The 25,936-nt window shown below is 41.1% G+C and overlaps 1 protein-coding gene across 1 annotated transcript; it reads left to right on the forward strand.

Moving 5' to 3' along the window:
* The first annotated feature begins 1,097 nt into the window (after positions 1–1,097).
* On the forward strand, positions 1,098–19,863 carry SPMIP4 (sperm microtubule inner protein 4). Its single transcript, XM_015853887.3, has 10 exons — positions 1,098–1,164; positions 2,750–2,889; positions 5,546–5,710; positions 7,488–7,559; positions 11,707–11,736; positions 13,678–13,826; positions 15,413–15,501; positions 16,573–16,720; positions 16,930–17,021; positions 19,099–19,863. The coding sequence occupies exons 2-10, from the start codon at positions 2,759–2,761 to the stop codon at positions 19,717–19,719; spliced, it is 1,497 nt and encodes a 498-aa protein (XP_015709373.2). The 5' UTR covers positions 1,098–1,164; positions 2,750–2,758; the 3' UTR covers positions 19,720–19,863.
* The last annotated feature ends 6,073 nt before the right edge of the window (positions 19,864–25,936 follow it).

Below are 25,936 nucleotides of genomic sequence, written 5' to 3' on the forward strand. Positions count from 1 at the left end.
TTTGGAAGCAAATAATAGAGTTTTTCAACAGTTGAGTAATTAATGAAATGAAGGAAAAGATTCTTCTAAGCCTTTCCATACGTTCTGGTCTAAACTAAGTTGAAGCATGAGAAAGAAGCATTAAAAATATTATTTTTCGGAATATATTGAACTTGTGAACTCTGGGAATTACTGATAGAGCTACCACACTTGTACATAGCAAAGACATTAATGTGCAGTTCCCTTTAATGTGATGGCCAAGCCATCCACGTTAAAAACAAACCAGTGTTCCAAAATCATAATAAACCAATTACCAGCTCCACTGGCTTATAACACAACAGTCCATTTAATGGGTATTCAGAAAACCTATTTATGTATTATCACTTGCCAAAAGCCTTGCTTCCAGCTTTTTTTTCCCACCACTTTTTTCCATGGCAAGTAGGATCTCTAGCTAATTTTATCCTGCTTGGTGAATGAAACAACAGAAGAAAAACACTCTCTTCAAACACATCCATTTATTTTGACCGTAATTCAACTCAAACAAAAAACAGATTGAGAGAAAAGAAAAGGTCAGCAGAAGAAAGTAAAATAGATCAAAATCTATCACCATGTCTGTCAAGCACAGGTATGCAGAAACGTCCAGAAAACCAACTAACCAGAACCCATAGTCCATTGGTGCCAGATCCAACTATTTTGAAAGACAGTGTGAAAATCCCACAAAAGACATAAGCAAAGGGTGTTGGTGTCTCTGGGAATGGAAATAAGATGTCATAACTCATAGATGACCTGATGCCGTGCTGCTTGCCTCATGTTAAGTGTTTTAGGCTCAGCCAGTTTAGGAAGAATTTAGTAACATCCTTACAGCTTCATTCAGTCCTTCCCAATTATATTCAGCATGGTCAAATTTTCTTAGCGAAATGTATTTTGGCTTGGTTTGTAGCTGTACTTACTACTTCATTCAGGACAGGTAAAACATATCAGCTACTTGTATCTCAGACCCCTGCTCCCAAGTATGCTGTGGCATCTCCTATCCCTTCATGCTTTAGGCACCCAGCTGCTAACATCACCAGCTGCCACACTGCAGGCATCACTTCAGAAGATCCCCAACATTCTCTCATAGTGATGTCAAACACTACTAGAACACAGGCCAGAGCATACTCACACTGTGTCACTCTGAACAAGAAGGTAGGCTTAGCCTGTGCTTTTGCTCTATGATTTCCATCTAACCTTTTCTTCTGGATACAGACAGACATGCTAGGGAAAAGAGGGACTGATCCTCTGCTTTGGAAGAAAATCTCTCTGCTGTTTGCTAAACACTGTATTTAAAGGATTATTAAATTCAGAAGTTAATTTTTATACAGATATGATTCTTCAGATTAGTTTTGCTGTATCTTTCTGCCTTCTTAACTGGCCTTCATAGCTTTCTGTAACCTGAAGGCTCATAGTGAGATGATTTATTGTCTTAGCTATGGACTTCTGAAAACTCTGAGGCTGAAATGTGAAGGATTGTGCTTCCTGCTTTGGAAAAGAAATAACCCTGGAAACTAGTGATTTCCTTTTGAGCTAACCTATGTAAATGATTCCCCCTGGATTAGGAAGGACTTGAGATTTTGGTCCTGATGGTACATAGCTCCACCTGGCTTATTATTCCATTATCTCTCTCCTAAAGCTATCCTTTTCCATCCAATGACAGTCTTCTAGCTTTGGTGGCCTCACTGAGCCATAAGACCCTTGGTTTCTTCTATGGAGGAGCTGAGCCAATTTTCCAAACAGCAGAATAAGACAGAGAATCGTGTCCTTCCACACGCATTAAACTATGTCTAGAGTGTGGTGTTTGTAGGTATAGAATAATAAATGTCTTGGGTTGGAAGAGACCCTAAATATTATCCAGCTCCAACCCCCAGCCCACCCACCAGCTCAGGCTGCCCAGAGCCCCATCAACAGCTCTGAACATTTTTCTCTTCGCAAGGCAGTAGTACTTGAATTTGAATCATCTGCATGAGATCCCTGTAATGCTCATGTAGATACCACGCAACACTTTGGAAACTGCCAACAAGACACACGTTCATTGTGATTTTTTTTCTTTTGAACACATTATAGCAGCTTTCTTCCATAAAAAGTAAGGCATAGATACAAGAGAATGTTCTGGTGGCTCCTATTGGAGAAATAGGAGAAAGCAGTAGTGCTTCTTCATACACTTTAACTAAGATGTTGCTGGTGCCAGTGGTATCAACCAGAGCTTTAACAAGTAACAAGAAAAAGTCCCATTACTTTTCACTTGCACACCAAGTGTTGAAGTACATACAAGTGACAGGAGCACTGAAGTACTTCCCCTCAGCACACAGGTAGAATGACAATTGTGACAACTAGCAAAAAATTCCTATGAGAAATTCTGAGGAAACAGTATCACCTTTTCCATAGTGGGACTGGAACTTTACATTGAATCCAAATGATCACAAGTGAGACATTCTGAGTGCAACTCCAAACATCCTTCGGCCATCACTTGGAAGTATTTTCTAGCTCCTGCTCACCAGTAACACAAAGCAACTAACAAAGCATCTTTCTAATCTGCCTCTCAGTTTCGGTTTGTTCTATGACCTGGTAGAAATTACCAATAGCTGTAGTAAAAGCAACAGTCACTCCCAGTAACTAAGTCTACACAACCAAAATATGCAGAAATCGTGAATGTTCCTTATTTAGCACCTGTATGCACAGACAAAACCTCTGATTATTTGGCATTTTATCCCTCTGTCCTCCCCTACAACATCAGATATGAAAAATGATGTTGCATGACCTGCTCCGCTACCACAGAGAAACGGGAGGAAACACACTCTTACCGAGAACATTTGAGTCCAATGAGGTACTGTCTCCACTTCAAAGTCCTTCACCTCCAAGTGACTTTCAAGACAGGTAAGAACAAAATTTACATGTAAAAATGATTCCATTAGAAGCATTTAATTTCCAACTGTTGTTACTAAAAAGTATTTTTCTAAGGGTTGTATTTTTCTGGCATATTCTTTTCTTTCCATTATAGCCTAATGCTATGGTCTGTTAGTTCTCCGGAAAACATGATTATAACTGAAAATATGTTATGTTGTGGTTTTAGGGTTCAAATATCTCTTGAAATAATTTTCATGAAGAATAAAAATGACATGTATATTGTATTTCCAATTTGGGGAAAAAAATGCCACCCAAAAAAAGGAGCATATTTCATAAACGAATCATCAATGTTTATCATGTTCTTCTTTGATCTAGTCCTGTTTTGAACCCTTTTTTTCCTAAATCACAGATTGACCTGGAATTACTGAGATAAACTTTAAGATTAAAATTTAATGACAGGAAGCCTGCAGTTTGCTTTGGTAGTTATTAACATGTAGTAAGAAAGTTTTTGGAACCAGTGCATTATTCTACTATTTTATGGGCTAGTTGAACTGTTAGCTGGGGGTCAGCATGCGGCAGAATGCCAAGAGCTTTTAAATGTCTGTCAGTCTGAATCCTCATGGTGCTCAGTACTAATGGCAAAATTATTTTTGGATCTACAATTCTATTTTTTTAGATAGACAACAAATTCAAGGGTTGGATTCAAGTCTGTCAACATTCTCTGACATGAGATCTTCTCTCTGTTAGAATATTTCGTTCTGAGTTTTCATGTAACATATAGAGTTCTGTTTTACTACTATTGCTGGCTTTACGTTCTGAGAAAATTGAATTTCAGGTGCTTTTTAGCTTAGATTACCTCTATTATGATTCCAGAGACTGAGTACTGCATTATACTGCTGATGCATTTCTGGAGCACATCTTCCAGTTAATTCCATCCACAAGGAACCCACTTCATGTACTCCAAGCCAAAGCACTGCAAAATAGAGACTATTAAAAGATTCATGTCAGAAGTGCACTCCTGATGCAAATTAAAATGCCCATGCCAATGGATCCTATGTAAGCCCATACAGAATTGAGTCCTAATTCTGTCCCTCTAAGAAAACATTTTCCACAGATCTGGAAGCTGTTGGCAGCACACTTTCAGTGGTGTTGGCTTCGTGTGCTGATCAGATCAGTTACTGGCATCCTTCACAAGCTCACAATCTAAGACACTTTATTCATACACTTTGGTTTGAGCCTCATACAACAAAAAGAAATTTGAAGGCAAAAATGCAACTTTTCCAGAACAAAAAAGGTGCCTGCAAATAGGTGTTCTGATACCAGAACATTTACTTATTTTTCTTTCTAGCTAGACAGTTATAAGTTGTCTGGCAGCATTCAGTATACAACTAGAATCATAGGTTTCAGTAACAGAAAACCTGTATTAAAACATTGGCTATACTTCTGAGATGCTGAATGAACAGTCCTTTGTTCACAGTATCTTCTTTAAAAGTCAATCTATCTGAGGCTGCAATTGATTTTCTCTGGGCAGAGACACTGTTTCTCTGTGTCCTCAAAATCTTTAATATCACTGGATCAATATTAACTATAAATATTTCTTTATAAGAATGAGTCTTGGAGACATTTTAAGCTTAACAGAGCCTTGTTTGGGCTGAATGAGCATCGGACTCAGGGATCTGTATGCACAATGCTTCATCCTACTGCTTACATAAAATGGCTGTTATGCTAATTAGGTTAGCAGCCAACAGGAATGATTTATTAATGTTTCCAATGAGGGTGGTTTAATGAATACAAATACCACAGCCATACAGATGGGGCAGTGTCTGCCTGACTACTCTGAGAAAGTGGAAAAGAAGATTTAGGAAGAACTTGAGAAAAGGATGCTTAAGTTCCTTCAGAAAGTTAAGCTTTCTGATAATCCACTGACCATCAGCTTTTTATTTTGGCTCATCCTACAACACAAATGTATTGTCCCTTGCATAATGGCAAAACCACAGAATCATTAAGGTTGGAAAAGATGACTAAGGTCATCTGATCCAAACGCCAACCCATCCCCACCATGCCCACTGACCATGCCCCTCTGCCACATCTAAACAGTTCTCAGACACCTCCAGGGACCATGATTCCACCACTTCCTTGGGCAGCCTGTTCCAGTGCAGTACCACAACTGTTTGTTTGTTTTGGTAGATATTTCTTTTTTCCTTCTTAAAAGTCTAAACACACAGCAAAAGTCAGGATTGGGTCAATTTCTCTTTATATTTTAAAACATGCAGACTTAGGGTTATTATTCTACCTTTGAACCAATATAAGACTAGACACACACTTAGGAGAAACTTTCACCTGAAAAACACGGTACGCCTGATTTCAGCCAGTACTCTCCAGGTATAGTTTAATCCAAACACTCTCCCCATCTGGCTCCAAAGTAATGATCACTATTCCCAAGAATTAATAACATCTCTGCATGTATCAGCTTCTTTCTTCCTCGCACTGATCAAAACATAATAGATTTGATTCAACCTTTGCTGACAGTTGCCAGTCACCACTGTACTTCTAGTGCCAGTTCATTACAATAGCGTCACCCAAAATAAGTCTGAGTAACTGAGTAATAAAACCACATTTTCATTGTTGGAGAAACCACCACCATTGCTGTTGTAAAAGGATTGTTTTGGGGTGTTCTTTCCTTCAGATATGAAGAGTTCGGGGAATCCTTTCAATGCTGCAAGCTTCCTGGGGGAACAGAAAGGGAGCGTGGAGGAATTGTTCTGCCTGTATTGCCAAAAGGCCATGGGCCATCTTACATGGTTGTGAGAGGAAATTATCATCTTGGTAGTGATGTATTCCCTTGGCCAAGGTAAGCTCAACAGATACTTCTCACAGTCAAACTGTTGAAGTAAAGGGATTTTAACAAGCATAGCAATAGGTAGTTGACAGGTTAGAGAGCAATGCAGACTGAAACATGCAAATGAATTCCAAGAAAGAAGCATTTTAAATTTTCACCCTTTCCACAAAGCCTGAAATATTGATGTGTGAATATATTGGCACCCACATTATCTCTGCAGAGCACTGTTTGGAAAAACTTAGAATTCTACATTTCCAGAATTCCTGTTTGTTTGCTTTTTTTTTGCCCACCTGTTGATAATGATTTGACTGTTGTCCCAGACACCCTTCCTGGCATTAGAAGTGTCACTAGTGGCCTCATTTACACTGAAGTTCAGCATCCACAAATCCCATAGGCATAAAAAATGACAAGTAGATGCACAGTTTTTTCAGAAAGTGATCTGTCTTCATTAGACAACAGCTGAGGGGTTGAGCTCTGGGGTTTGTGTTCTGACTCAAGGTTCCTTCTCAAACTCTTAGCACACTTTGCTCTTTTGGTGCTAGACGATACAGCTCAGACTGAAAGCTGCCATTCACCCACTGTCATGCAGTCAGACCCAGTTCAGCAGTGTCTCTCTCAGCATCCTCTCTGTGCTGCCACTGCCCAGGTTCAGATGAGTTCAGGGCATGTCTGCTTCCCCTGGCCTTATTCTGTCCAGGCCCTGTCCTTGACTCCAGGACTGAACAGTAAACATGACTTTTGGCTTCTGGATTTTGGACTTCACCTGGCACAGGGAGAGCCTACTACCTTAGTGCTGAAAGAAAGTCAAAACATGTAGCACTTCCCCCACCAAGTCATAAACCCCACTCATCCCTGCCAGTTCAGAACCCAACCCAGTACTTTCTGCCTACACTTCAGCTTAGACAAAGGGTCCTGTTTACACCACACCTATACACATCCACAGTCCCTCTGGTCCCAAATGGAACTTGAGTCCAGCTCTTCCTTTCTCACTTCCTGACCTCAGCCTTAGAGGTATAGGCTACTTAAACCAGTAGCCTTAGCCTAGAACTCTCTGTTGTCCCAAATAAACTGGGTAACTATTGCATTTATCTGGGAAAAATGTAAACAAGCATTCCAAGAGACCCAGCCTCAAACTCAGTTCATCACTTTGTCAGCCAAATTCAAATCCTAGCTCTGGCCTTAATCCAGCATCCCTGCTGGCAGACCTAAAATAACCAGCTGGTCCTTACTTGAGTCAGCTCTTCTGGTCCTTACTTGAGTCAGGCCTTCAGCATTGCCTGGTAACCCAGCTCTAAGTTACGTTCATAGGCCCTTATGATCTTTAAGCCTGCTTGTATCCTAGATAACTCTTTCTAGACCTGTAAAAAGCCTCTAGCTAAAAGGAAGTACAGTCTCTCAACACAGTATATGATTCAACACTCTCACAGCTCTTTGAGATAGACACACAGTGTTTCTTCACTTCTTCCCTGAGGGGTTCAGAATATATCAGTGTGAAACCAGGTCCCACAGCTCCTACTGAGTGCTGGTGTTCAGGGGTTATAAGAGCCAAGATTTCAGGGATGGAAATACTCGGATTCTCAGGAACTTCACAGACAAGAATAGGTGCTCAACAGCACTCAAAATGTAGCCCTGTATGACTTGGATTCTTAAACCATCAGTGGATTTCTAAATAGGTAGCATCTATGAGTTTTGATATTCTGGAATCTAGACAAAGCCAAATCAGTTGTTTCAAATATTTAGAAGAATACAAGGAATAAGTATTCTACATTTACATTTTCTCTTTTCACAGCGGGCTTCCCACTAAGCAGTACTATGATGTCACCATGTTGAAAAAAAGTGATGTGCGCATAAATGATGATCTGTAAGTTTAAACTGTGCTACTCAGCCTGTGAATTTAGTGAATATAACAGCAAATTGAATATTCATTCCACTCTGGTGATATGTACATGCTATATGAAATGCACATATAACACATGAACACTGAAATGACATGTTCTGTGAAAAGGTTTTAGCTTGTAACAAAGAAGAGCAAACAGCTGGACTAGAAATTCAGGAGGCAGCACTGTGCCCCTTCTGCTTAGTGTGTCTCCAACAAGGGTCTCTGTAATTGTTTTACGTGTTGGCCATATTAATCAACCTGTAATACACAAAAACACCAGCCTTTCTGCTAGCTGGAATTCTGATTAAACTGAATTAACTGCAGTAACCATGACACCATATGTATATATAGACATTTACGTACCCGCAGAGCTGGACTTCTGCAATCCAACATTTTGCCACTTGATGGCACCAGCGAAACGTTTAACTTGGATAAAACGACTGCGATTTTAGATTAAATTAATTTGAAATCTAAATGTAAACTCATCGAAAGCAGATAATGAAGAATGTTACACCTCTCACGTTGCTGTTAGTAGGTAGAGCAGAAACCTGAGAATAACTGTGCAATGATTTTCCTCCGTTATCTTTCCAGGGCTGTGAGGGGTAGTGCTTGACCTTGTTTAGCCTCCCTGCACACGAGTCACCTGCTGCCCCTTTCGTGTAGACACAAAACACTCCAGAAAAGCAGGAGAGCTAACTGTGAACAGGCCACAAAGCTACACAAGGAAAGCAGCCACGCTGCCCTGGTAGCCCACTGCTCTCTACAAGCTCCTCTTTTTACTGCCTCATTACAGTAAGCAAGAGGTGAACTCAGGTTACCAACAGGAGTGCACTGCTTTTCACTGGGACAGGCTATGGCCTTTTGCCAGCACTGTGCACATTCGCTATATCAGCTGTGCTGCTTTTGCCTAGTTTGATTACAGCCACAAGGAAGCAGCAAGTTTTCCTGCATGTTTCTTCCTCCACGTCACCTAGGAACTAAATAGCAGGAATCGGCCAATGCACTTTTGTGACATAATGGAGTACGTAAAATGCTTTTTTTAAGAGCTTTTTTTAAAGCCAGCATCTTGTAGAAGGTCAGCAGAGCCCAGTCCATATACATGCTGTGCACACATCTCCAGCTTGAGATATACAATCAATGCTGAACCAGGGTCACCCACTCCTTAACACCAATCACTTCCACAGATTTCTGTTTCTCTTATGTTCCATAGTCAAGGCAGTTGATTCTGTTTTATTTCCTAATCTGTTCCCAATAAAACTCTCATCAACTGCAATGAAATAATACCAGGTAACAATGGGCCCATGATGACCTGCTGGTCAAAGAAGTGTCCTGTTCAGTGACATCTATATTTGTGTCCCTGTAACAGCAGAAGCACAGGTAGATTACAGACTACAATTAAAAACTGCTCCCTGCATAAGGTAGGAGTGTTTTCAGTATTTTCTAGGCTGGCCAGTTTGAAGTACACCTTGGTAAATGCAGCCCAGGGACTCAGGAACTTGTTCACCTCACAGCAAGAGATGTCCTACTGCCAGTTCATCACCACAGTGGATCATCCACATACTCTGGCTAGGATGGAGATCACAGCACATTTCTGGGCATTCGCTTCCTTAAGAGAAAGTAATCAGGGACTGCTCTGACTGTATGGCCTCGTGCTGGCTGTGTAATGAGGAAGGAGGTGGTAAATAAGCATGCATTAGACTCTGCCCCCACACATACCAGGATGTGCATAACCTTGGATACAACCTTATTTGACTACTAGCACGCTGACGTACTTTCTCCACTATTTTGAACCCACATCTTCACCTGAAACATGAAGAATATGTTACAGTTCATACTTAACCCTAGTTAGCAGAGGTGTTTTGTGTTTTTTTTTTCCTTTAAGGTTGTATTCTCTCTGTCTTTTGAAGACTTAATACATCCTTTAAAATGAAAAATGAAACATATGCCAACAATTCTGCCATGTTCAAAGTTCAAGGTCTTTCAGAGCAAACAGTCTTCCTGCTGTCAGAGACTATTAAGCAGTGACAGCCACATGGAAAGTCTCCTGAAAAATGCTCACTAAGTGCTGCTCTTTAGGTCTACCTGGGAGCTGTTAATACACAGTTTATTTACCTTATAGCCCTGTGAGGGCTCCTCTGAGCCATTACTGTCTTTTGCGGGAAATGAATTACCAGGCATCTGCAGTAACTCTGTACACCTTCATGAGACAGCTAAGCCTTTGCCTTAAGTACGCACACTACATATCCTTCTGCAGTTCTGTATTAGAATGAATCACTTCCTTTGTGCAGATGTGATTTTGTGAGTGCATTAGCTACCTGTGCCCTCACACTCAAATGTAATGGAACAGTAGTTGCCTCCTTCCACCTAAAGGTGCTCTGAGTCCTCAGGTTCACATCAAATGAGACTACAAAAGCCCTGAAAGGCTTTGAAAAACACTTCTGAGCCACTGCTAAGAAACTTATACACGCACACACACACACTCACAGCATCAGGCCAGTGAATTCCCAGGCTGGATGTTGGTGGTTGGCAGGTGGTTGGCAACCCTACACATAGCAGGGGGATTGAAACTAGCTGATCATTATAGTCCCTTTCAATCCAGATCATTCTGCGATTCAGCTCAAGTATGATTTCTTTTCAAGAGATTATGATAGTCTCCAGATACTCCATGGGCTGAACATACAGGGGCAGATAACACACGAGGGGACAATTTGGTCTACTTGAAGTCAAGCAGGAGCCTCTCAGACTGGGAAAAATTACTATAACTTTCTTCCTTTCTTGTTGGAGCTCCACCTTTCTATATCACCATTCAGGATGAGTGGTTCCAGACCTGATAATCCAGTTTGAGTTTTAAAAGTATAAGGAACACTCTAAATCATTGCTCACCATTGAACAAGTAAAGCTTTCCTTGCTGCTTCAACAAAGTTTCTCTACAACAAAGTAGAAAATGCAGTTATCTTTATGGTACTATTCTGCTTCATGTTCAGATACTACAATGAAGAGTGTTCTACAAAAGTATTTAAGTATCTGTGCAATGATGAAGCCCAAAGCAGATTTATTCTCCTTATATTTACATGTCAGTATCAAGAGTATGTCCAGCGAATGCAATGAAGAATGTAACAATCCACACCGTATCATAGTGTGAATAGAGAATAAACACAATTTTCCTCCATGACTAAAGAGCCAAACAAATTTGTTCTAACTGTAGAAATGGAAAACTAATTATCTGTGGAAAAAAGCCACCAAAGATTGCTTTTCTGCAAGCATGGCTATTTTTATAAAGGCTTTCATGTTCCAAGATAGGTCATTATAACATTATACAAATGGTTTTCAAAGTCCAGCACTTTGTGAAAGTGCTGCTGTCCTTGTAACACTGTACATGAAAAGGAAAGCAGATCTTTTACTCAGCTCAGCTGAGGCATGAGTTATGCTGGTATGGTAACTTTGGAGACATAATACATCATGGTGACCACACTCAGTCCCACAAAATCCCAACAGAGATTTTGCAGTGCAGCAAGAATGCTGCACATTGCATCAGAATAACACATGAACAGAATTCATTGGGCACTTGGAAGTTTATCTTCAAAATAACCATTACAGCATAGGGCAAAATTGAGCACAAGTCTGCATTTCACATCCTTAGGTAAAGGAGTGCATTTCCTCTTTGTTCCTGTGCAACATTAATAATAATAAAAAATTATTTGAAGCATAAAAGTCTCCAAGGTAAATTATAAGTAGTTTATCAGTATGAAATTAATAAGTACCTTCCCTGCAAATATGAAAAGGATAAGTTTTCCAATTCATGTTGCTGATTTGTTTTTACTGATATTGCTCTCAGTCGTTAGTTAATATAGGACTTATTATGCAGAAGTGTAGAATCCCAGGGTATTTTTCCTCACCCCTTTTAAAAGGACATTTTCCTTACCACTTGTTCTAGGCACCATTTCTAGCACCCAGCAGTACCAGGCATTTATCATGGAATAAGTGATACGAGTAACAATATTGTATGCACTGCTTACACATACTTCTGTCTTTAATATATATTGATAGCACAGATTCAGATAAAAAGTGGGAGGCACAAATGAACATGGATCGTTTCAAGTAACTCATTATTTTTCTTCTTTAATAACAGACTTTGTAAGCCACCAAGCAGTTCAGCTAAGTAAGTACATTTCAGCTATTTTGTACTTTATCTCTTCTTTTATGAAATAAAAAGATAAGGCCTTTCTGCCATAATTGCACAGTGTAAGGCCCTTGGCAGCAAAGCTACTCGACAAAAAGCTCTCTCTTGAATGAAGCAGATAATGATGTGTTCAGCAGGTTAGTGGTGTTTGCCTGGCACACCCACTCTCCTAATAAATACCTATCCTGCTGACTTGCCTATGGACTAATTGGGTTTTCTTGGATGTGCTGTTCGTGGCCTCTTTACCTGATGTGATTTAAAGAGCTTGAGAGCATCTACCAAGAACATTTGAGGGATCTAAAGTATGTATAAAGTGAATCTGTAAGAGAAAAGCCTATGAAGAACTTGGATTTATAAGACAATTTGTTATCTCACGATGTGCGATCTGGGGAGCTGAATGAATTTTGCTCCCATCTGAGGCCGAGTCTTTGCTTTCAACAGCAACTGGGGATGGCATTTGCTGTCAGTAAGGTGCTGCATGCAGTTGTGGTAGAGCTTAGAAGAATCCATATGGGGTGCTAGTCTCTCCTATTGGAAGAGAGCATAGCTTTCATTTTCCTCACAAGATTCTTGTTATTTCAGGATTCAAATGACTTTTTTGATTACTCTATCATGAAAAACTGAAGGCTGAAAAGAACAGCCACAGCAGCATGGGAACTCTGTGAAGTCCTGGTTCTCAGAATACCATGAAACTCTTCAGCTTAGCTTCACCTTCCTTACTCCCAGAAATAAGTGCCTGCTTATACACAAATTTGGATTTCATACATACAAACTCAGTTACTATTAATTTCAACTTCAGCTCTGTGAGAATCAGAAGTTCACACTTCCCTTCCCTTAAGCCACATGAAAGTAAATATGAATTGGTATGACTGATTGTAAACAAAAGCTGTGGTTCTTTTCTTGCTAAGGAAAGATACAGGCAATAAAGAAGATATTTCTCATTTCTACTTTCTTCAGGCTACTAATGGGAATGTTCTTTTGTGCAACACCATATTAAAAGCAATATTTGCAAGAATGCACTATTCGTATTTGATTTTTTAATGGTAATAAATAGCTGGCTACCAAAGCCACAGAGGTTAGCTGCAGATCTAGCAAGGGAACAAAGTATCCTGGTTTTACATCAATAACAACCAATATCCTGGTCCAATAGTAACAAGAAATCCTTCTGTAAATATTAATTTATGTCAGTCCCTCTCGGCTTCATTAGGACAGACATCTTCTAGTATTAAAGTACTAGCACCAGAATTCTTTTTCACTGAGCCCCAGGTTTGTTTAGAGTAATGAAGGGATGAAGAAAACCCCAAGCACAGAGAACACAGTTACTACCACAGGAAACCACACCCACAGTTAATCATACCTAGAGGTACAATAGTCTCCTGTACAGCATGGAAATGTAAAGAACTGCATTCACTGAGTTTTGTCCTTTCTCTTCCTTCTGCTTTGTGTCTTGGCCCCTTTTACAGCTCTATGTGAACAAGTGTCATGAACATTTCTTTTAGAGACTGCAACTGCATCTGAAATCCTTCCCTGTCCCCTCCTAAGGTCAAAATTTCTCAGTCAAGGTTTCACTTGTGAGTAACAGATGAGATTGCTTCTGTTGTGTTGGGTGTTCTTCACTTGTTATTCCCCCCACTTCTCTTTTCACACTGCTTCTCCGGACAACCTTGCTTTTCTGAACCCTTTCACCTCTGCCACTGTTGGAGGTTGAAGGAAATCCTTTTCTTCTCACAAGTTCTTTGGTCACTTAAAATTTTCAGTCATTATAGGGTACAAGCAGGGGAGGATTAAAGAACAAAGTTATCACTTCTGCTTTTTTACTTCTCTTGCAAACTGTTACATTTAATGCTAAGGCTCTGTGAAATGTGAAATAAGGAATTCTTTCTTTCTGTTCATTCTCCTGCCAACTGAAATCAATTCAAGACCGCTGAGCCTGCCGTTTCCCACCTCTCATCCCTACCACACACACATCTCTAAGTATGCCATGTTCCCAGACTTCAGACCAATTGAGGATCAAGACACTGGGATCCCTTGCAAGGCTTCTGACGTGGTTGTTCTAAAGTCGACCAAAGGTAAGATGGTTTTGTGTTGGTTGATCACTTATTCAGGAATCCTATTTAGGACTCTGCTTAAGTCTCATGACTCCTTTCTAATGAAGCTTAGCAGAGCCAGGATCTGAGAACACAGATGGTCAAGTTGAGCATCTTGTGTGCTGATGCAGCCTCCGTGGGGGATACCTCAGCACTGAGAGTGATGAGTTAACCTCTGCTTCGTGCAAAGACTTTGTCGCCTCAGAAGCTAACAGAACCATTAAAATTACTGTTAATCTCCACAAAGGCAAGATGTATCATCCAGCATATCTGATGGCTTCTGGTAGGCAAACAGTTCTTCACAGTCTGAGGGAACAGTAGTTAAGGGAAAAGCACATCAGATGATTCAAAAACTAGAGATTTCTGCGCAAAAGCCATGTCTGCCATATCTTGGCAGAGGACAAAAGATGTTTCCCTGAATTAAGTACTGAATGACTAAAATCTTTTATCACTACAGAGATGAGACAATGAAGTCTAGAATGCCAAAGCAACTTATTTTTAAGGAACACGGTGTAAGTTGTCTTTATATGCTAGTGTTTAACCCCAGCAGCATTATGTCCTGAAAGTGGCTTCCATATTACATTGCATGAAAAGGGCAAGATATCCTTGTTCTTGTTCTGTTCTTATTTTTCTGGGGCAGCCTACATTGGGACTTTGACAGGTTCTTTCTTTTGGATGACTTCCCAGCCTACTTGCATGAACTGATGAGCAATACTTGGCAGCTGTTGACCCCACAGGCTCAGGGGGAAGACAGGACAGGAGAAAGTCATCATCTCTCTGTTCCTTGGCTCTCCAGAATCGTTCTGGCAATAACTGTGTGAAACAGAAGTAGCACACATTGGCATGGATAAGCTTTTCAGTACAGTAGAAGCTGATAATGTTAAGTAACAGGTCAATTTGCATTAATTAGTTGGTACTCTCAGTCATTACAAGAACTGTACACTTATGTATATAATTGTGTATACAACCATTTTCTTTCTAGGGGGGAGGAGGACAGTACTTATTTATCCAAATCAAAAAAAATCTCCATAGAGTATTAATGCCAGGAGTGGCTTTTCTTAGTCACTTTTCAGTGATCGTTGTTCAGTTTTAGAAATGCTAATCACACATGTGGAGGTGGACTTAACAAAGTCTATTTCTGCACAACAGGAGGATCATTGGAGGCCAAGATCTATTTCCAGAAAAGCTAAGTAGGTTCAGAATTACTAACTAAGGGAACAGGTACTGCTGGCACCTAGGAAGCACCTTAATTCCATTTGCTGTTCCCTCCATGCGATTTGACTTTCTCTCAGATCAGAATGCTCCACTCAAGTCAGAGTTTGATAACTTCCAGACAGACAGCTCATTAAATAGATGGGCTGATCTAACCCTGCTGATTTTGTTACAGAAGACTGAAGATAGTTCTGTCTGCAGATCTGTGAAGTAAGTCTCTCCAGGTAGAAAAGACATCAGAGATAGCTCCAGAAAGAATATCTGCAATCAGCACAACTGTCTACAGTGTGAGCAAACATCTACAGCTTAAAATGCAGATCCATCTGTCATTCTGACCAAGGGTGTTACTTTTGCAGGTAGCCCATACAGGCATGAAATTGTCAACATTCCCTTTGACTCCCTGAGGGAGGCTTTGTGCTGCTCGAGACAGCCTGAATGCTTGCAAGTATGTCATTCATAGAGATTCAGAGGGTAGAATGTCTTTTTTTCCCCCTTTTAAATCAAACTTCCATATGTCCTTCATGGAGGAAAAAATGTTACATGGGGAGGTGCTGTACTGTTCCAAATACTTTCAGGTCATTAACTGAACATCACACACAGAAAGAGTGAAAGGCTTTCACCCACCTCAGCTAAATATAAAGATCAGCAGCCAGCTGGTTGTCTTGTGACTGAAGTCCTTCAAGTGTTGACTAATTCTCACTAGTCCTAGCTGAACAGCTCTGGAGATAAGAACAAGATGCAATACTAGCTGCTGCTGATGCATTCAGGGATGCAGGAGGTGGGGGGAGCCTTTGGATCAGAGAATAAGATTACACCTTGCAGTCCTTAAGAGAAATGGGTCGGAGAAGCAGTTTTTATTCCCCCATACCTTTCCAAAAGTCCTGTCAGCATACTGACAGGGTGTTATACAGACTCTATTTTCATGTCCTGAAGGAAATAGGCATCTTTTTTTGAATGGACTCCAACCTTGCTTTCTTCAGCTATGATGATGGGGACTATCCTGATCCATGAAACAGAAGAGCAGAATTCTTTGTGAATGATGGGGTTTCTACTATTCTTCAGCCCAGTTAAACAGTAGTTCTCTTCCCAGAGGGACGTAGCTTGAAGTATACTGACAGATAAAAGTCGTGAAGAATGTAGGAAAAGATAATGGTAAACAAAGAGCTACACACAAGGTCTTTGAAGACACGCAGTCTTAAGGACACAGAAGGGGAAAATCAAAGTGGCAGTCCATTTTTAGGCATGTTACTATTGTGACTATAAAAGAAAGCTTATATAGCGTGCAATGTTCTGCCTTGGTGTGGCTACTGCAGAGAAGTTGATTCCAAGTTCTTAGTACAGAGTTCGACTGAGTCATGTACCTGTTAAATCTTCCCACTTGAGTTGTAATACTGGAAAAAAGATTTGTATCAGAATTTCTAAACAGATTATGTTGGGGCATGTGGGATGTTTTAAACCTTTAAAACATTTTATTCGTGTCTGGTATATACCTTGCCTATTTCTTCTTATCCTTTAGCTTCCTAAAGTCTCTGAAGAAAATCCATCAAAAACTGTGGCCCCTAGTTCCATTCTTAAAGAGTTTAAGCTCTCTCAAAGAAAAACCAATTTGCTACGAAACATTGAAAGATCTCAGAGGATGACAACATACAAGCTAAACTTCACAGGTAAGCATTGTGGTGTTGTTGTTAATTTACTTGGGATAGCAATTAAAGACCACAGGATGTTACCCCCTACTTCTCTCAGAGAAATTCACTTTTTGTCACTTAGTAACATAGGTCACATTAACTACAAATGGTATTTTTTTCAGAGTGCTAATTCTCATTTTCCTAACCAATAAAAAAAATGTATGATAATAAAATATGTCTCCATTAAGGAAGAGGTCCCATGAATCCCCTTAACCTGGATGACTACTACATGAAAGCAGTTGGCCAGTTAACTGGAGTACTTGGTACAGATGTGGAACTTGTAAGTACAGCATTTACTGAGAATCAAGTGCTTTCCCCACAAGTAATATCAACAAGAGTATTACCAGAACAAAGTGTTCCCTTTTACACAACTTAAATGCAAGGCAAGACTCGCTCTAAAAGAAAGGCAAAAGTTCAGCATGCTAAACCCTTCCTGTTTGTGATGGATTAGTGACTTGTTCAGGACTTGGGGTGCTGGGGTCAGGTTACTGTGATCATCTGCTTATTTTTTATCTTATCATTTAAAGTTGCTACCAACTCAAAGGACCTTTTGCCTTGGGAAATATGAGTAACAACCTGCACAAAAAGAGTTGGCAGTTCTCTAAATGGTGCAGTCTTGCAAAAACCAAAACACACTTGCTAGACATTTAGCTGGTGTTAACCAGCACAGCTGCACTGAACTCATCAGCTCAATGACTTTATTGCCCATTGCTTTATTTGATAAGTGACCTAGTACCATTGCAGACTGTTGTGTCCTTGCTAACTATACCAGTTTAAGTCTGGAAGAGTTTCTTTGAGAGCTGCATTCTCTTTGAGAGGTGCATCAGTAATATTACCAAATTGTGTTTTAATGCAAATACTTATTTTCAAGAATATACAAGCTCAGACTGGAAAACCCTACCATTATTACCTTCAACAATTTTGTATGGTATTTAGTATGACCTGTACGAAAGTTAAAAGATACTGTTTTTATTAAGTGCTATCCTAGCAAACAAAGCATGCCATGATACATAGGAGTAGTAACTCAAGTTGAGCTGCTTCTTGCTAATGCATCACTACCTGTAATGGCTTAAGCCCTGTCAGTGACACCTGCATACTGTCATGCCCAGTACATACACAGGTATAATTGATTGGAACTGACTAAGCAAGTCAGCAGGTAGAACAGATTCCTGCTCACACTTTCACAGTACTGCTGGTTTTACGGCACTTGCAGTTTCAAACTTCTTTGCCTGTAAAGTCTTCAGATATGACTGCACGGTTACACAAGAAGTAAAGAAGTCAAATGCATTTTTTTTGGTAACTTATAGTCCAAAAATGGTCCTGGGTAAAAAGTCCCCAAAGCTTTTTACTACTGGATTTATTTATTTTTTAAATCCAAGAAATGAAATCTCCCTCCAAAGGGTATTTACAAGTTGTTGATAATTGAATCACTAAATCTGAAATGGAAAAGCTGTCTGGCTTTTTCTCCAGCATGACGAAGAAACAAGCCTTCTGCTTTGTGACTATGAAAATCCGAACTTGCAGCTTACATCAATTCAGAACAGAGCAGTTTTATTCCCTTCTGTCTTTCGCAGTATGATTGGTAGAAATATACTTTGTGCCATGTTGATTTATCTAAAAAAAACAAAAAACAAAACAAAACTCTATCCTATTTCAAAGATGCATAAACTAAATATCAAATACTCAGAATGTTCAGCACAGTAACCGTTGATGTGCACTCTCCGGGAACAAAACACAAACATGTTTTGTTACATAATATGGCTTTGAGTTCATTCTAGTATCTGAAGCTTCAATATAATAAATGACGAATACATGGTAACAGCATTCAAGCAGTGGGTCAAACTGTGGTTGAGAGAGCTAAAAAGCTGCATACCAGTAAACATCCTCAGTCCCACTATCAACAATTCCCCCTGCAAATCACTCATGTTACATTATTACTCATGAGACCAAAAATTGGAAGATAATTGCTTATGGATAAAAAGAGATGGAGGCACAAGATGTTTATAACCCTTCATATCTTGTGCATGGAGTTAAAGTGGAATATTTTGTCTTCTCCAAAGCAAAAAGGCCAACTCCAACCTCTCTAAGCAGTACGGCTGTTACAAATGCTTGGGCTGCTTCCCTTTGCCAGCATGCATTGCATATTGTCAGAGCAAAGAAGTGTCCAAGAGTGCTGTGGCACACACAGCAGGCATGTAATAGCAAATTTCCAGTCATCAAGTTTCCCTCATGTCCCACAGTGTGGGGCAGTAGAGACAGACCCAGAAGTTAGTAATTTCACTAGTCTCAGACAACAGCTGAACCAGTTGCTGCTAAAATGCTGATTACAGTGTTAATTCTGTTCCTTCTTCCCTTAGAAAGAATCCTTCATGTCTAGTCTCTCACAAACGAGGCCGCTTGAAGGGCGTATAGCGCGTAAAATGCAAGGCCGACGTCCCCGTGAATCTACTCTGCAGGAACAGCAGGCCAAACCGCCTCAGGTATCCCACCAGAAATACCATCTGGATACAGGGCTGCCAATAAGCAAACATCAGAGAATCGCTGATAGACTGCAAACAGAAGCATTCTACCAGGGTCAGTTTTCAGGAAGGCCTGAAATTCAGCCCTTTCCCCGTGAAGATTTAAAGCAATGTACAATATGGGAGAACCCACCCAGTAAGGCAGTCTTACCACAGGATGAGAACAGGGAGGAGGGTAAAATTGTATTGCAAAAGCTCTGGAACCAAGAAGCAAGTCAGCCTTCATGGAGACCAGAGGACAGGCTGAGAGATGAGGCAATGCCCGAGTGTATCCCTGGCTCTGGGGTTGCTCGACGCCCAACAGTGCTGCTGGAGCTGCAGGATTCCTTCTCAAAGACAGCAGCACACAAATGGTTTCATGATTCTATCAACGGAGAGAGAAAAGATCTCAGAGATAACATTAGTGAGGGGAGGAGACATGAATTCTATGGTTTCAATGCTTTCTATTTCCATAACTGATGCATTCCTTGGTATTTTAAAAATAGTAACAAATAAAGTACTTCAATACAACCGGTCTATTCTTAGTGCTGTTTGTGACTGGGATAGAGTTTGCTTTCTTCATAGTGGCTTGTATGGTGCTATGCTTTGGATATGAGAACTGTGTTGATAATGTGCCAATGTTTTAGCTGTTTCTGTGTAGACAGAATCAAGGACACTTCTGCAAGCAAGCAAGCTGGCGGTGTGTAAGTTGATGGGAGGGGGCAGAGCCAGCACAGCTAACCCTAACAGACCAAGGGGATATTCCATATCACGTGTCATCATATTCAGCAATAACAGCTTGGGGGAAAAGGGAGGAAAGGGGTATTTTCAGAGTTACGCTGGGTCTTCCCAAGAACCCAATATGTGTGATGAAGTTCTGCTTTCACACAAACGGCTGAAAATCTGCCTGGCGGTGGAAAACAGTGCATTAATTCCTTATTTCTCTTTGCTTGCTTATGCAGCTTTTGCTTGACCTATTAAACAGTATTTGCCTCAAGCCATAAGTATTTTTCACTTTTGCCTTCCTGATTCTCTTCCCCACCTCTCTGTGGAGAGTGAGTGAGCAGCTGGGTTGCCTGTCTACCAGGGTTAAATCACACTTTAATCTTTTCAATAATGGCAAAATATACATTGAGTGCAGTCCAGATATTCAGTCTAATAACACATTTTTCAATTGAAAAAGGTATATTTGTCAAAAAAAAAAAGCAGAAGATATGTATCACAAAATTGAGAAGTAAACCATGATCTCCTGAGTTCCAGCCTAGTCCCATGATGGCTGTGATAAAATGTTTGCTCATTAAGACCGGGATGTGGTAGCATTGTGGTGGAGTGCTTGTTCATTAGGACCGGGATGTGATGGTGGAATATGGAGGCCACAAGGGTTGCAGAGCACTCTAATTTTATGGGTAGATTGTGTACTCTGCATAGTTACAGGCAAAGCGCGCCCCGATGGATACAAAGTTTCACAGAAGGACCAACCAAGGAATGACACACCAAGTGGCACGATCACGACCGACCAATTAAAGGACAATACACTCGGGATGGACCTTACAAAAGAAGTTGCAAGGGACGGGAAGGTGCGGCAGTTGGAGGAACGAGGATTCCCCTGTCGCCCAGCGCTGAATTGCCTTTTTGTTTTACCCGCTACAATTAATAAAAGTTTCTAATTGGAACATTATCGGCTCATTGCTTGTAAATTGATGACAATTTGGTGCCGTGACTCGGATCGGGAGTACTGGCGTAGGAATGAGCCTGAGGGGGCGCCCCGCCTAAATAGGCGGCCTCGGCTCCTATCCTCCCGCCCTACTCCCGCCGACGATCCGAAATTTAAAACACAAAGGCAAGGAAAAACCGGTTAACCCTTTAAATTTCGTGCACGAAAGTCCGGACGAAGACGCAGGACAGGTGAGTATAGTCCGGTCTGGGTTGGGAATCCGGCGTGTGGCGAGTGTTGTGTGCTTGTGAAGGGGGGCCGGCAGCCGGCACTAACCCGAGCGAGTGTGGACCCCACAGTAGTGCGGTTCCCATTGCCCGCGAGGGCGTGGGCCACGACCTGGGGGAAGCGAGTGAATGCAACACTGAGTGAGGGCACGCCGAAGGGTGGGTACAGGGTATAAGCGGGACCCTTTCACCACCACAACCCCTAGGGCTACGGGCTCTATGGAGGGTTATTCTTTGGTATTCCCCTAGAGCTACGGGCTCTATGGAGGGTTATTCTTTGGTATTCCCCTAGAGCTACGGGCTCTATGGAGGGTTATTCTTTGGTGTTCCCCTAGAGCTACGGGCACTAGGGATGATTATTATTATTTAGGTGTTCCCCTAGAGCTACGAGCACTAGGGATGATTATTATTCAGGTGTTCCCCTAGAGCTACGGACACTAGGGATGATTATTATTTAGGTGTTCCCCTAGAGCTACGGGCACTAGGGATGATTATTATTATTTAGGTGTTCCCCTAGAGCTACGAGCACTAGGGATGATTATTATTTAGGTGTTCCCCTAGAGCTACGAGCACTAGGGATGATTATTATTCAGGTGTTCCCCTAGAGCTACGGACACTAGGGATGATTATTATTTAGGTGTTCCCCTAGAGCTACGGGCACTAGGGGGAGCTACAGACGTTGAATAAAACAAGAGAGCAAGAAGTAAAGAACGAGATGGGGCAGTGTAAAACTAAACCACCCACCCCTTCTAAACGACCATCCATTCCTAAGGACTCACCTCTAGGGTTCATGCTAATTGCCTGGACGCACTATCCAGGAACAAGAAATAAAGATAAAGCAAAGATGATTTATTATTGTATAGAAATTTGGAGCGGACAACAAATTGGCCCGGCAGTATGGTGGCCTAAGTATGGTTCTAATGAAGATTGGGTACAACAGCAATTAAATTTTTGGGTAAACTCCAAAACCCCTTTCAATCAAGAAGAAAGTGACTATGCAGCAGTATGGGACACTCGCCCAGAGGGTTTAGGAGTCCCCATTTTTAATTTGACACGAAAAGAAAAAGATGTCGAAAAACGTAAACCTCGAAGGGAAGAGGAGGCCTTAGTGGGACCCCCACCATATGCTGTACCACCAGCAATTCCCCTACCTTCTCCTCCTCAGTTGGATCATGGGCAGATGGATTCGAGAGAGGGAGAAGTACAAAAGATAGAAGGGGGAGGGCCTGTGACACGGGCAAAGGCACGACAAAATAACCTCTACCCTTTAAGAGAAATGCCCATGGGAGGTCCACAACCTCAGATGGGGTTTATATCAGTGCCCTTAAATTCAGGGGATGTTAGAGATTTTAAGAAGGAAATGGGTAATATACTAGAAGATCCCCTGGGGGTGGCAGACAGAGTAGATCAGTTCTTAGGGCCAAATGTTTATACCTGGGAGGAACTACAATCTATTCTAAGTATACTGTTCACAGCAGAAGAGAGAGGTATGATTAGGCGTGCAGGGATGCGCATTTGGGATGCTCAACATGCCCACGGGCCCGCTGCGGATATTAAATGGCCCTTACAGAATCCGCAATGGGACCATCAAAATCAACATCATAGGACTCACATGCAGGACCTGCGAACTATCATTAGCCAGGTCATTAGGGAGGCAGTCCCAAGAGGTCAGAATATAAATAAAGCTTTTAATGAAAGACAAAAGAAGGAGGAAACACCCACTGAATGGCTAGAAAGGTTACGCAAGAATTTACAACTATATTCAGGATTGGATCCCGATACACCGATAGGCCAGGCTCTGCTCAAAACACAGTTCGTAGCTAAGGCTTGGGAAGATATCCGCAAGAAACTAGAAAAGATAGAAAATTGGCAGGATCGGGGGCTTGATGAACTTTTGAGGGAAGCTCAGAAGGTATATGTAAGAAGGGAGGAAGAAAGACATAATAGGCAGGTTAGGATGATGGTAGCAGCGGTCAAAGAAAGTAGGGAATTGGAAAGGAAAATGGGGGGATGGACGCAAAATCGAATTCCAGGACAGCAAAAATTTAGGAAGCCTGAAAACAGGGAGGAGGAGAGAATATTCTATTATTGCAGGAAAAAGGGACACATGAAGAGGGACTGCAGGGTTAGAATGAGAGACGAAAAGTCCTTCCAAGAAGACTAGGGGTGTCAGGGGCTCTATATATTGGGGACCCAGAAACAACAGGAGCCCTTGATAAAATTGAAAATTGGTCCCCAAGCTGAGGAGGTAGAGTTTCTAGTAGATTCAGGAGCAGAAAGGTCTACTATACAACAGATCCCCCTCGGATGCAAACCTTCCCGGGAAACTACCAAAGTAATAGGAGCAAAGGGAGAACCTTTTACAGTAGGAATAGTTAAAAATGTAATGATAGAAGCAGAGTCCAAAGTGGGGTTGGGTGATTTCTTGATACTGCCTGAAGCGGAGTTCAATTTGTTAGGACGGGATCTGATTATTGCATTAGGCATAGGACTAGAAGTAGAGAATAAAGAATTGAGAATCAAACTCTGCCCTCTTAGGGTAGAAGATGAACAAGAGATCAATTCTGATGTCTGGTATACCCCCGAGAGTGTGGGACAACTAAAAATACCCCCTTTCACGGTAAAAATCAAGAATCCTGAAATCCCAGTAAAAATAAAACAATATCCTATTTCCCTGGAAGGAAGGAGGGGTCTCAAACCAGAAATAGATAGATTAGTGAGCAAAGGATTACTGGAACCCTGTATGTCCCCATTTAATACCCCTATATTACCGGTAAAGAAACCTGATGGAACATATCGGTTGGTTCATGATCTGAGGGAAATTAACAAGCGCACTGTATCTAGGTTCCCAGTTGTAGCTAATCCCTATACATTGCTAAGTAAATTAGGGCCCGACAACTTGTGGTATAGTGTCATAGACTTAAAAGATGCTTTTTGGGCTTGCCCTTTAGATGAGACATGCTGCGATTTTTTTGCATTTGAGTGGGAAGACCCAGATACTAACAGAAAACAGCAATTAAGGTGGACTGTACTCCCCCAAGGCTTCACAGAATCCCCTAATTTGTTTGGGCAAGCCCTAGAACAGATCCTGCAAGAGTATCAGCTAGATCCTGATACCAAATTAATACAGTATGTAGATGATCTATTAATTGCTGGAGAGGATGAGGGAAAGGTTCGGAAAGAAAGTATTAAATTGCTGAACTTTTTGGGACTGAAAGGACTTAAAGTATCAAAAAGGAAATTGCAATTTGTGGAAGAGGAGGTTAGATATCTAGGGCATTACCTGAGTAAAGGAGAAAAGAAGATAGATCCTGAAAGGATACAAGGAATATTGTCCCTGAAGTCGCCAAACAATAAGAGACAAATAAGACAATTGCTGGGATTAGTGGGATATTGTAGACAATGGATTGAAAATTATAGCAGTAAAGTAAAGTTTCTATATCAAAAGCTCAGTACCGATGGATTAATAAAGTGGGATAGACAAGATGAAGAGAATCTACAAAAGCTGAAGGAGGATCTCATCAATGCCCCTGTCTTGAGCCTGCCTGACTTAAAAAGACCCTTTTATTTATTCGTTAACATAGACAGTGGTACAGCGTATGGGGTTTTAACACAGGATTGGGCAGGGAAGAAGAAACCCGTTGGATATTTGTCAAAATTATTAGACCCTGTGAGCCAAGGATGGCCCACTTGCTTACAAGCAATTGTTGGGTGTGCGTTATTGGTAGAAGAAGCCAGGAAAATTACTTTTAACAGCAATATAAAGGTACTATCTCCCCACAATATTAGAAATGTGCTCCAACAAAAAGCTGAAAAATGGATATCTGATTCTCGTCTTCTAAAGTATGAGGGTATCTTACTGGAAGCCCCTAACTTAACCCTGGAGACCACAAGTCTCCAGAATCCTGCAGAATTCTTATATGGAAAACCCGAAAATGTGGGACTCATTCATAACTGTTTACATACGATAGAAGAACAAACAAAAATCAGACCAGATTTAGAAGAAGAAGAATTAAGAGAAGGGGAAAAATTATTTGTGGATGGATCCTCTAGAGTAGTGGAGGGAAAGAGAAGATCAGGTTATGCAATAGTAGATGGAAAGACCCTCCGGGTATTGGAATCAGGACCCTTGAGTAACACTTGGTCAGCTCAAGCTTGCGAGCTGTATGCTGTTTTACAGGCACTAAAAAGATTACAGGGAAAAGAGGGCACTATCTATACTGATTCCAAATATAGTTATGGGGTAATACATACCTTTGGGAAGATTTGGGAAGAAAGGGGATTGATAAATTCCCAAGGAAAGGACTTAATACATCAAGAATTAATAAAGCAACTCTTAGTGGCCCTACGAAAACCAAAGAAGATAGCGGTGGTACACCTTAGAGGACACCAACAGGGGACCGATTACAAGACTAGAGGAAATAATGCAGCAGACCTAGAAGCTAAGCAAGCTGCCCTCAGGGAATTGGTCCTGAGGCAGGAGAGGCAGGAAGAATTGACACATGATGAGGCCCCTTCGTTTACACCGAAGGAAGAACAAAAACTGAATCAAATGGGAATAACTAAAAACACAGAAGGGAGGTGGTATCTAGCTGACGGGAGAGAGGTACTGCCTAAGTCAATAGCATCTCAGGTGCTGACCCAGTTGCACGAACGGACCCACTGGGGAAGCCAAGCTTTAATAGATCATTTTGCCACTAAGTACATGTGTATAGGCCTACATAATCTAGCTAGACATATTACTCAAGGATGTATT

Source organism: Coturnix japonica, chromosome 2 (genome assembly GCF_054131305.1).
Source record: "Coturnix japonica strain WE chromosome 2, WE-NBRP24, whole genome shotgun sequence".
Taxonomy (NCBI): domain Eukaryota; kingdom Metazoa; phylum Chordata; class Aves; order Galliformes; family Phasianidae; genus Coturnix; species Coturnix japonica.

Excerpts from the sequence above, each read along its gene's own strand:
- SPMIP4 (XM_015853887.3), top strand. The coding sequence starts at position 2,759 with ATGATGTTGCATGACCTGCTCCGCTACCACAGAGAAACGGGAGGAAAC. Across the intron at positions 11,737-13,677 it reads CCACCAAGCAGTTCAGCTAA|ACCGCTGAGCCTGCCGTTTC; the intron begins GTAAGTACATTT and ends AATCAATTCAAG. Across the intron at positions 17,022-19,098 it reads TTGGTACAGATGTGGAACTT|AAAGAATCCTTCATGTCTAG; the intron begins GTAAGTACAGCA and ends TTCTTCCCTTAG.